Source organism: Drosophila pseudoobscura, chromosome 4 (assembly GCF_009870125.1).
Source record: "Drosophila pseudoobscura strain MV-25-SWS-2005 chromosome 4, UCI_Dpse_MV25, whole genome shotgun sequence".
Taxonomy (NCBI): domain Eukaryota; kingdom Metazoa; phylum Arthropoda; class Insecta; order Diptera; family Drosophilidae; genus Drosophila; species Drosophila pseudoobscura.
In genome coordinates, this window is record NC_046681.1 from 4196730 (window position 1) to 4209103 (window position 12374).

General features: G+C 44.7%; 2 protein-coding genes across 3 annotated transcripts in view; one reads left to right on the forward strand and one right to left on the reverse strand.

Moving 5' to 3' along the window:
• wb (wing blister) overlaps positions 1 to 12374 on the forward strand; it is a 76336-nt gene that overhangs the window by 11535 nt on the left and 52427 nt on the right. For both annotated transcript variants that reach the window (XM_015181305.2, XM_001356167.4), the window contains exon 2: positions 3419 to 3783. In XM_015181305.2, coding sequence (XP_015036791.2) covers positions 3419 to 3783 — 365 coding nt within the window. The remainder of the gene's footprint in view (positions 1 to 3418; positions 3784 to 12374) is intronic.
• LOC117183898 (modular serine protease-like) lies at positions 5854 to 8580 on the reverse strand. Its single transcript, XM_033379252.1, has 3 exons — positions 7415 to 8580; positions 6815 to 7352; positions 5854 to 6752 (listed from the first exon to the last, which is right to left on the reverse strand). Exons 1-3 carry the CDS (start codon positions 8271 to 8273, stop codon positions 6293 to 6295), a joined length of 1857 nt encoding a protein of 618 aa, XP_033235143.1. The 5' UTR covers positions 8274 to 8580; the 3' UTR covers positions 5854 to 6292.

Below are 12374 nucleotides of genomic sequence, written 5' to 3' on the forward strand. Positions count from 1 at the left end.
AGATTTCCAAGAAAAGAAATAAAATGAAGGAAAGAACAACATGGGCATCAAACTGACCAGAACTGAAGATGTTTGGTCATGCATCGGTGCGTCGCCGCTTTAAAAGCCGGGAAACAGTGGGAACCCGAACGGGTTGGGATCGGAGCTGCAGTTGCATCCAAGTGGATGGTCGGATGGATGGATGGATGGATGGATGCTAGACGGATGCTGCATAGTTTGGTTCTTGTTGGGTCTCGTCAGTGGGTGCTTCAAAAGCCGCTGACCGATGGTGAGAAGAACACATGCTCTGTCCACCACATCCACCACCACCAACAATCTCCTTCCAGCAAACCAACTCCGAGTTGTCTCCTCTCCACTGGGCTACCGGCATTTTCTGACGCGTTCAAGTGGCATCCAGTCCAGGTTCTGGGCTCCAGCTCCAGCTCCAGCTCCATGTTCGCTTGTCTGGGGCTCTTTTCTGTTCGAGTTGTGCTTTGGAAAAATATTTATCCATGCCCGGTCTGGGTCTGGGCCCCGTTGATCGCGATGAGGTCGATGATGATGATGATGTTCATCATGATGCCAAGCAATGCCCACGGACTGGTCGATGTCGCTGTCGATGACTCTGTCTGTCGGGTTATGCAAGTAATGCTTGATTTGGTATTGAAGACTGGTAGCTGCCACTCGATGGTACTCACTGTGGATGCGAATGTTGTGCCGATGACTCACAAGAAGCATATCAAGTGGTGGGTGATGCACTGAACTCCACTTGGCCTGGACTCCAAGGGGAGCGTGTTGTGGCAAGAAGCATAATTTCAATCAATTTCGATCTGCGTTCACCTTCGGCTAAATGTAGCTGATTGATCCGAAACGGATTGCATGGTTTACACCATCGAATATGTTTAAAAATGTCTAAAATAAAGCACCCATACCACATCCAAGCTGTTTCAGGTCAGTCCTGATTAATTACGAACCATTAAAGGCACACGGGATTGAAGTAGAAGGAGTCTTTCGATCCGATTCAAATCCAGCTGCCGCCGCCAGCTAAAGAAGTTGAAAGCATTTCACTGTTTTCCAGCATTTCAGTCATATCAACACGGCGCAAAAGATACAGAAATATTTGACTATTTTTGGACAGACTGCTATGGATTTGGCTATCATCCTCCGACTGGTGCAACGTCCATACTCCATAGTCCCCAGTCCACAGTCCAGCCGGCGGCTGTGCTTGTTTTCCTTGTGGCCAATTATGCCACATTGCAGGGGAATTACAGGGGTGCTACGATTCTCTCTCCTTTCTCTCATTTCCATCTTCATGGCGGTGCTGCTTATTAAGTCGTTCGAATTGCGTTCCAACTTCAAAGATTGCACTGCAATCCAACGCCAATTGTGGGGCAGGGATAGACAGATGGACATACAGAGCAGACAAGCTGCTGTTAAGCTAGTAATCTTGAGTTGTTAGCACTGGGAATCGCATGGAATCGCATGGAATCGCATGGAAAGGAATGCTTCCTGTCAGAGCACAGTTCTCGTGTCCAATCAATTTTCCCCACTCTTTTGCATAACTAAATTGCGTTCAGTTCCAGTAGCCGAAATGCAGCATATACGTACATACACTGGTATATCGTAAACTTAATAAAGAGGAGTCCAAAAAAGGCAAATCAAAATCAAAGTTCCCCCGCTCTGGGGCGACCTGACGAAAGCAAGCTGATGCAATTTGACAGCCGGTCCCGGCTACCGAAAAGGAGAATGAAGGACGGATGGATGGATGGAAGATGGATGGAGAAGTAATCAAAATTGTGGCCATAAATAGGCTTCACTGGGGACTGGGGACTGCCGAATGAGCTTGTGGCTGTTCCTGTGTCTGGGTGGTGCGAAGGTTTCGGCAAACGGCTCAATTACTTGCAAAAATGGGGACAAATGGGAGGGTAAAATTAATGGAATGTCTGCAGTGTAAACAGTAATCGAAAGCAATCAAAATTTAAGGACTTCTCCCCAGATCAAATAACAGAGACTAAGTGCTGGGACAGTAGAAATTGAAGAGGAGCACTTCGGTTAATGAGAGCAACCCTTCGGCATTCCAGCTTCAAAGTCATCAATAATTGACACAAATCACGCAAAAAAAAAACCCATAAGCCGAAAGCCGAAACAAAGTAGTATAACTTTCACTTCGAATGCGATCTCCGAAAACTAGGCTTGAAAGCCCCCAAAAACTGTTTATAAGCGATCCACACAAATGCTTTTTGGCCGAAACAGACGGGAAAAGCCTGCCATGGGCAAAGTTCAAGCATAAAGTGTTAAAAGCGTGAAAGAAAAACTTATCGACAGCTGTCAAAATCACCGCCCAACTCGAGAGGAAACCGCCAAATGGCATTTAAATGTTTTGACAAATGACAAATTTGCGGTAGCCAAAAAAAAAAAAAAATAACTGCTGAGTGGACGCTGTGCTTGGAGTCGAGTGGAGAGGAGTGGAGTAGAGGCTGCGGGTTGCGGGCTGCGGGCTGGAAGTGGCCTTTTCAACGTGTCTGCACCTCCATATTCATTTTCATTTCCATTTCCATTTCCATGCCCCTCCAGTCAATCCTCCCCGTGAGTATACCACTTGAGTGTACGAATGCATTCACGTTTTCCAGGCGCTGCAGCGCCGACAGCTTAAGTGAGAAAAGTTTAGCTGATTAAATGTTTTGACAAATTGAATGCGCCACAAAAAATGAAAATATTTTCAAATTTGCCGTGAACCTTGACAAGGCTGAGCAGAAAAAGAAAGAAAATGTGAACGTTTCGATATACAAATAGTAGTAATATTTCCTGGCTTGGGCTTTGCTTTGAATCCATTATAATGGCATTCCTCAAGTGATTTAATGGAACTTCTCCCATCTATCCAATCCTCCGCCGTAGCCCACGAGAGCATGCAATTTTAAAGCAATTACGTCAACAACTTTGTGCTGCTCGCAAGACTTTTCAACTTTTCGTTGACAATTGCCAAAACAGCAGCGGACTGCAATTTGGAGCTGCCAAACATGCAAATGGCATACCAGTACCAGGTCAACTGCCAGGCAACTGCAGCCAGCTGCTGGTCAGCGATACAGTTTATCTCGAAAGTTGTGGCCTTTATTGTTGCCTGCCACGGCTATCTGTGCACACCGTGAGATACTCGAACTCGTACTCGTACTCGTTCAACAACGCTTCTGGTGCAAAGTTCAGAACAGCGCGGACTGGAGGCTGCCCCCTGCCTTGTCACTGATTTATTGGCAGTGTTTTCTTGAGGGCTTGTTCCGACTTGTTGGCTGGATCAATTCAATTGATTGGCATGGGAAAAACTGTCAAAGTTTGAACAATTTGCAGAAGTGGATAGATTTCGGGTACCCTCTAAGATTGTACGACTCTAAGACTCCCTTTGAACTTCGATTATCTAACATCAATTGTACTACTCTACTTTCAGTCCTCCGTTTGCTCAACAGCCAGCAGGCCGATGACGTATCCGCTGGCGTCGGATCATTGTCCAGTTCGGGAGGCCTCTATCCGCCTCTCTTCAATGTGGCACCACGGGCCTCGATCACAGTGAATGCCACGTGTGGGCAGAACGGGGCCGAGGAGTACTGCAAGCTGGTCGACGCCTATCCCCACCGGAACTGGGCCAAGCAGTGCGGCACCTGCAATGGCCACTCCTCGGATCGCGCCAAGCAGCGCCCCATCGAGTCGCTAATCTCGCCCGGCTCCGGCTTCGAGGAGATCTGGTGGCAGTCCCCGACGCTTCAGGGTGGCCGACACTTCGAGTATGTGACCATCACATTGGATCTCAAGCAGGTGAGTCTGATCAGAGATCATAGATCAGTTGAAAGGAACCCCAGATCGGACTCTTACGCGCGCTGTCATCCAATAACCCGACGATAGAGGCCGCGGAGTCGAGGCTAAGCTCTTGTGACAGACGACAGGCAACAGACGAGAGCTGTGATCCAGTTTGTAATTAAGCCGCTGACTTGTCACTCATTTACAAGCGATTTAACGCCAGCTCCGTGATCCATCCATGTGCATGTCATGGGCTTGTCCCATTGGAACTTTGAAATATGATCATCGCGACCAAGAGTCGAGCTGGAACTGGAACTGCAACTGTACCTGAAACCCGTCCCAGCCCAGTCTTCATTCAATTCTAAAGCTCAAAATGGCCAACATAAATTGCTTTTGATGGAGTTTTGATTAAGCCATATTAGTTTACATATTATCGGCAAGACTTTCCCCAGTTATGGAAGCGTGATTTCCGGGGTGATTGAGTTGTATTTGATGAGATGTATCTGATACAAGCACCTACCGGAAATGCAATAGTCTATATAGGCGCTGGGGTATTTTATTAGCGTAAGGCCCTTAGCATAGTACTCTTTCTCTCCGATCTTCTAGGGCCCCAATCAAGATCAGTCCACCCAGAAAGTTTCTCACACTTCGAATGGATATTTAAAACTCGATCGAGTGCTAATAGTTCTCCGATAGTGTTAATTGGAATTCCAAATTGGAGCCCACTGCCACCCACAACGACTCGTTCTGCCACCCAATCATCCTCGTCGGCATCTGATCCACACTTTCACAACCTTCCCGCAATAAAACGATGATGTGCTGAGCAAAAGGGAAGAGTGAAGTCGGCGAAGAACGTACATCTGTTTAACATCAGTGGACACAAAGTTGACATTTCGAGTGCAGCTTGCACTTGAGTCTTCCGAGAGATACATACTCGTATTTCAATGTTTTGATATTATTCTTTCACTGCCACAAGCTCCGGATAGGATCGGATCTGCATCGGCCATAGCGAGGCAGACAAAGACTTTGGCCGGAGAGGCCAAGGCAGAGGCTGAGGCAGGGGCAGAGGCATCGAGTGTACACTTAATTAAAACGAGAAGCAGCCAAGAAGGAGGAACATCCCATCCACATCCACATCCACAGACTGGAAGTGATTCAAAATTAAAAACATTGTTTTTGCATATGCCCCAAAGTATGAAAGATTTATGACAGCCATGCGTATGCGTTCCTCTCCAAGGTTATTAATAAATTCCTGCACGCAATTCCCCCTCGCAAAAGGGAGGGAGAACTCTGCCAGCAGCCTCAGAAGCATTTCAATTGAGTCCTTCACCCCTTCACTTAATTAATTCTGACAGTGCCTAGCAATACTTTTAGATGGAAAAACAGAGACCCAGCTAAAATGTAGCTGTACTAAGCTTTTATGGTTCCACATAGTCAGCACAATATGTATGTAGATGTCAAGCGTTTGGCCATTTGTAAGCTCAATTGTCGCATGTTGAACTACATATTTGGTCAGACATCGACCGACAGGGCAACGGAAAGATCTATGGGTTCCCATGATTATCTCGTGTGCACAGAGGGGAAGCTCGAGAAACGGAAAACGGAGTCAAATGAGGGGCATGTGTCAAAATTTACACGCTCTCATTACGTCGATTTGCCTGAGCGACGAAACAGAATATTTCCCAGCCTGTCAGAGGGCTTGTTCGACTGAACTTCTTTGTTGTTTATTTATTTAAAAATGCATAATTTGTTTGCTCTATCGATTAGATAGAAAAGGTCGAAGTCGATGTAGCAACCGGGATAATATAGAATGATCTGTCTACCAGATTTCCATAAAATGTGAGCCAGTGTTAAGTAGGTCGCAAAATAGTTTTCCATACAATACATCCACAACCCACAATTTTGTAATCGGTATTTTAGTGTTTTTGTATGAACAATATCCAAGTATCCCATACAAAATATAAACGTAATGAAGTATTCTTTGGTCAGTGAAAAAATAATGCAAGAAATATGCGAAAAAGTGGAGCCGAAGGAACAGACGAACCAACGACGAATCCAATAAGATAACGAAAATGATTGGTACTATGGAAAAAGAATGCCAAATCCAAAAATTAGTCAGCCCAACTACCGGAAATTCGGTCACCACCAGAACCTCTCATCGGCACGGATCCCGATGCAAGTCGTCTCCTGAAGTCGCAGAAGAAGCGGAGCAACAGAAACAGTTCACAACAATGCGGCAAATGATTTACCGGGTCAGATAGTACTCGTACTATATACATATATATGTGTGTTAGAGCGCTTGATTCTTGGCTTATCTCTGTTCTCTTTGTGTTGTGTATTCAGTCTGATAAACTTGATCTGTGAATGCAAGTATTTAGCATTTCAGAAAGTACTTTTTCTGTTACGATATTTAATATTTGATTTAATTACTAAGGGCTTTATTCGTATGCAGATCGTGGAAATAATATATGTAACGCTACTTATAGAAATGCAGATAAACTGGGCCGTTACGGAAAGAAGATAAATACTAGCTAGTCGGGCAGATCGAATAAATATTTATGTTCTCTTTAATCCAATCTTGAACGTTTTTGGCAACTATGCTGGCGGCAGTCACATCGCCAGAGCAGTTTGTTAGACGATCCACTGCCATCTCTGATCTGCTAACCACACCGACTAAGCACAGCGCTGAGGTTTCACACGGCACGATCACCCCGGCTCCACTGTCCCCATGACAGAGTTTCTTATCGTCTAGTAGGTTTATTCCCACATCGCCACTGTGCTCTTTTCGCACTGTGATGGCACCGGAGACGCTCGTCAAAAAGCCAGTGGCCGACCAAGAAAACACTTCTAAAGATGAACCGTTCAAGTTTATAGGAGTTTTCAGGTCGTATGGCAGACAAACAACTTGCAGATCTTCACGGAGCTTTATATGCCTTTTCAGTATGATAATTCCTAGATCGTGGTTGTGGCTATTTTTTTCATACGCTCTAAAATGGAAGATATTTGGTAAAAAAATATGTTACTCGTATGCCAAAATCCCACTACATACATGTACTTTTCAACCTGTTCAACCGCATAGTACTCTTCAGTAATTGTTATTACCTCGGATCGGTTGCCGGTCGTTCCAACGCGTATTTCGTCTGGCTTCAGATACATTATGCAATGGGCTGCAGTCAATACGACATGCAGTCCGATCAGATTGCCAACACACGCGAATTTATATTGCGTATCGTTCTTATTCGTATAAATGGGTACGACCCAGGATGCGTGATGGGAGTTTGTTGGATCGCCCGATTTGCTAAATGTGACAGCCTTATGGCGCCGAGAGTGGCATCCGTACTCGCACAGTTTAATCTGATTCAAGCACAGGTCCTGCAAGCCCTCCCATACGCCATTTTCGTTGCAAGTTACAATGTTCTTATCACTGGTCAGGTCCGTGAAGCCCTCGGCGCATACGAACTCCACCCGGGTATCAGGAGTCAGGGAGTATTTGTCCAACTGGCAATTGACGCGTCTTCCATTCTCGCCGTGCTTGCATATGGGACTCATAGAATAAAGTTTGGTTAGCTCGCTCGGATTGCAAAGCTCTGAAAGTGAGACGGAAAGAACCTGTACTAGGAAAAGATACTTTGCAAAACGAGATTCTTACTGGTGCAGCGCGGATTGAAGTCCTCGATTATCCAATGTTTGTTATGGCATATAATGGTATCGTTAGCGGAGAGGTATGGCAGAAAGTAGTAGTTATTGCGGCACTCGAACTTCACTTGCATATTATGGATGGGTGGTTCGGTGATGGTGGAATAGCCGCCTTCGTGAACTTCGTAAATAATCATGGTCTCATTGTTGTACCAGTTCATTGGACAGCCATTTGTGCCATTCGTGTCCGGGTTTCTGTTCGCGAAGACAGGGTTGGTCGGGCTGTGCCAGGACCCGTCGTTCATGCACACATTCCATACTGTGTGATTTTTTCTCTGGCATTGCAGCTCGGCTGGTTGATTGGCATAGACAAATCGTGTTCCGTTCTTCGAATGGAACTTTGTGTTATTGGTGAATAGGTAACAACCGCCTGGCGGCTCGATGCAGATCATATCTGGGCCTTTTACCCAGTTTTTTTCCCCGTCGCAGACGTTGAACAACTCATCGGATCCGTCCAGGCAGTCGATTTTGTTGTCGCAGATATGCTTCTCATCGACTTTCACTCCGTTGGCACATTGAAAACAGCCTTTGCAGGGATCCAAACAGACTTCAAGGGACTCATCACGGCCATTGCTACAGTCGATACGGCCATCGCATGTTCTATACTGATGCACGCACTCCCCAGGTAGACATTCCATTTCTTCACTACTGTTACACATGCCCTGGACTTTCAAGTCCTTGAATCTTAGTACGTCAACCACACACAATTGCGGCAGTTCATCTGTTCCATCAGGGCAGTCCGTAATATTGTTGCACATTACTGCGTCGATCATTGCTACACCCGTGGCACAGTAGAATTTCCCCCGCTCCATGTACCCCGGGTGAGCCTTGCACTCCGCGAAGGACTCGTCGCTCCCGTATTCACAATCTGGAGTCCCATTACACCGATCATCGAACGAGATACACTTTCCGTCTTCTTCACACTACCATTCCTTGTCGTTGCAGACTTCCGCTGCATCGCACCCAATTACGAGTATTGCCAGCCACACGAAAGGCTTCCAATTGAACATTATTGTGCTGTGTTCTGCTTCGAATGTTGTTTCTAAACATTAAAGATTAAAAAACATCCGCCTTTACGTTATGTTGTTGATGAACTGAGCAGCGACTCGCGACTAAATCTTCATTTTGTGAGTACAAAGCAAGTTCGCGGATAAAAGATAAATGCCGAATTGCCAGCTTCGCAGTACAGAATCCTAAATACCCTTACAGTTCGACCAGAAGTAGTTCATTTTCTCAGATCGGATAGTGCTGAAAAGCCGGAAGTCAAAGAATTCAGGTTTGGATTTAATTTTTTAACTAGCGATCTCCTCCTCTGCACTCATCTCCACTCGGCATATATTGAGTATATTGAATCCCTTTCAGTATCGGAGATGGAGCCTTCCAGCGAGAAATTCTCCAGCTAATCTGCGACTCCGCAGTCTCTTCCACAACCGCAGAAGGGAAGCCAAGCCAAGCCCTTCTGTGTTGCTCTCTTATCGACATTGGCGTTGACCATACATATGTATACTATATAAGCATTTTTGTATTTTATTTATTTCTACAACAACTTTTAGAAAAGGGATATTTATTCTATTCTTATTCTAGGTTATACATTGTGTAGGTACGTACATAAGTGTGTATTTGTATCTGGTGCGATACCACCACCAGTCGATACTCGTCTATCGATAACCATTCTGAGCGCGGCTGTTGGCGGGAGCCTTTTTTGTGAAGTCGCTGTTGTTCTACTACTTATCCAACAGTTCAAGAACCATTGTATTTTTTTTACCACGTTTGAGCCCAATCATACTACATATAAATGAACATTGGAAGATTTTAATTCCTATGAACACCTTATGCAATAGACAGGTGTAGTTATATAATGGCTACGATGCTGATTTGTATATCCTTCTTCTGTGTAGGCCGGATGGGTGTTCCCAGTAATATTTTTGGTCTTAGTTTGCGGCGCGTTCTTTGTGCTAGAGCATTTGGGTGTGAGCGAAAAGTCTATGTCTATTTGGCTTAGTATTTTAGCTTGAAATATGCTGTAGTCCATAACGCCATATCGGGGCAGGTATGGTCATTTGTAGCAGGACTTTGTTTTGAGAATAGTTTGTTGTTTGGGTTGAAATTCCTAGGTATTTGAAGGCATACTGCCTCGGTCTGATAATGTTCCAAGTGAGAAGAGTCCTGGTCATGTGTATAACGTAGGGACTAATTCACTGTGCCACAGAGACTATGGAGATGTTGGCGATAAGTGTGTCGCTTGGATCATTGCTCGGAATATCATTAGTTCTAAGCATACTCGTATCATGCGCGAACAGGCTGTAAAGTGGAGGGAGAATATATACGAGCATGTATGGATGGATAAATAAATGGTCAGGAAAGATAATCGGAAAATAAACCATTTGGTTTTAGTCCATTTTTCAATCACTTTTCGTGAGATCCGAATAATGCCGATCTGCGTTGCAGCTTTACCAGCAGCCAAGATTATATTTGGTTTTGTCAAATGAAGTGTTTTGTCTGTCTGCGTGCTTGGGCTGTGGAAATATCTGAAACATTTGTCACAACTATTTAGAAACACATTAGCGAAGAGATCCCCCAAAAATCCAACCCAAACAAGAACACAATTTATGACCTCTGACGAACAGTCGACATTGACGTTGGTGTCTCTGTTTGTCTATTCTCGGGCGAAAAATCCGTTGGGACTTGCTGTTGAAGCCGTTCAACGGCCTCTCCCGCCCATGAGTAGATTTTAACAATTAGACTAATCGAGTGATTTACAACAACAACAACAACAACAGGCAGCAGCCAGAAGAAACGACAGGCATGTGTCAGCGATTTGACAGCTTAAAATATTTTCCCCCGCTGGAAACAGGCGACAGTCTCTGACAGTCCTCAAAAGACCGGCCGGTAAGAACTACATATGGCCCGAGAATACCGTCTCTCTGTCTGCCAGTCAGTCAGGAATTCAGGCAGTCGGGCAGTCAAGCAGTCATTCAGTCATTCAGCCAGTGTGGCAGTTAAACATTCTGTCAGGCTGTCTGTTCCGACAACAATGTCTAGATTTATGCTTGAGTTGCTTGGGGCGCGCGTGACTAATTGAAAGTCTAGCGAGAACTCAGGGAATCGCGATTATAGGAACTCCGAGTGCAGAGACTCTCAAACTGTTGGTGAAATAGTTCCATCACATTGAAAGATAGGAGAAGTGCTACGACCATACATTTACTTAGATATGCAGGTACTATAAGCAAGGTCCCCTACTTATTTGCCAAGGTCGGCTTTAGCTGTATCTGTAGCATATACTTTATCCCATTCTTTTGATGGGGCAAGATCATTCATTAAAACCAGTCGAGGCGCTTGGAGTTGCGGCACAAGTATCGCGACACTCCAATACGCAATACTCAATTTCTACTTTTTCTTTTCTTTTTCTAATCTTTGCTTTATGGGATCTTTTTGAATGGAGAAAGATAAATACGAGAAATTCGGTTGATTTTTTTAATATTTTTCCTTCCCTAGACAGCTTTGCGGTCAATCGATGTCCTGGTCCTGATGGCCAGAATTCTTTAGGACTCATTGGAAGGAGCTTTACCAAATACAAGCTCTGACATTTGTCTTCTCCTAGCCGTTTCGAATCTTTTGCCTGAGCTGTGGAAAAATCTGAGATTTTCATTGGATATTGTGGATTTTTATATTTTGTCGGCAGACATCTGACCGGGCTCAGAAATACGAGTACTTGCCATTTTCAATGTTTGATGTTAGTCGTTTGTTGTCGAGTGTGTATCTTTTGCTATAGACATTTAATTGCTTCATTAAATTTAGCCAAATTTGGGAGGAAAAAAACTCAAAAATACGAGTAGTTGGGCATGCGGGCGCTCGAGAGGCCGGTCATTTGGCATCGGTATTGCTTTCGTAACTGTAATTCAAATGTTTGACAAGTTGTTGCAACATTCGCTGCACCAGCAACAGCAACAGCAGCAGCAGCAGGCAGCAAACAACAACAAAAGCAACAAAAGCAATGGCAGCCAGTCCAACTGCCGCCACAACTACGAAAGCAACAAGCAAACCGTGATACAAGCCACGTACGCGACGCATTTTAGGCGCAGCAATTATTTTAATGGTCAATTTATTTATTTGTTTTGGCTGTGATTTCAGTTTTCTTTCTTTTTTAGGATTTTTCCTGTGAATTTTTACTGTGAGGCCTTGTACAGAACGCTTCCTTCAGTCTGGCGTCGTGCGTTGCTTCTGCCTCTGCTGCCTCTGCTGCCGCTGCTGCACCAACAGTCTGTTGCATTTGCATACATTGCGTGATTGAAGCTTCGCTTGAAATGTTTTCATGCTATTTACCAGGAAGCCTACCCACCCAGTAATGCCGTCCGTTTGCCGTCGGCTTGTGGCAAGGTCCACATTTAAAGTCTTTCCTTTGTCAATTTATTAATGTTCAGCTACCTTAGTCATTATATTTGTATCACTGCAAACAGAAAAAACAGAACAAGTAATCAATTCATACTTGAGGTGCAGCCACAGAGTGATTCAAAGTTATTCAAAACCACATTCCTTACCAAATGGTAAGCAGCAGCCCGCCCGCTTAGCACTCGAAATGTGCCCCACCGAAAGTGGGGGGACGTACTTGTTCAATTTGGATGATAAAAGTATGCTTTTTACGCGGACGCGGAGCGCAGAGCCAGTTATACAAAACTTTGCTCATTCTTGAGCCGCATTAATGCGCCAATTTTCAGAGATAAAAACTGGCAGCAGACAGAAAACTTTTCGATTACTTCTGAGCGAACGCTGAACAGTGAACAGATAGGAAGACAGAGAAGAAAATGCACGAAAATGCACGAAAATGGACGAAAATACACGAAAATACACGAAAATACACGGGAAAGGAAACATGTCTGCCATGTGGGTTCGGGTTCATTCACCATCGTGGGGGG

Excerpts from the sequence above, each read along its gene's own strand:
- LOC117183898 (XM_033379252.1), bottom strand. The coding sequence starts at position 8,273 with ATGGAGCGGGGGAAATTCTACTGTGCCACGGGTGTAGCAATGATCGAC. Across the intron at positions 7,353-7,414 it reads CTTCAATCCGCGCTGCACCA|AGCTTTGCAATCCGAGCGAG; the intron begins GTAAGAATCTCG and ends TCTCACTTTCAG. Across the intron at positions 6,753-6,814 it reads GAACAGGTTGAAAAGTACAT|AGCGTATGAAAAAAATAGCC; the intron begins GTATGTAGTGGG and ends CTTCCATTTTAG.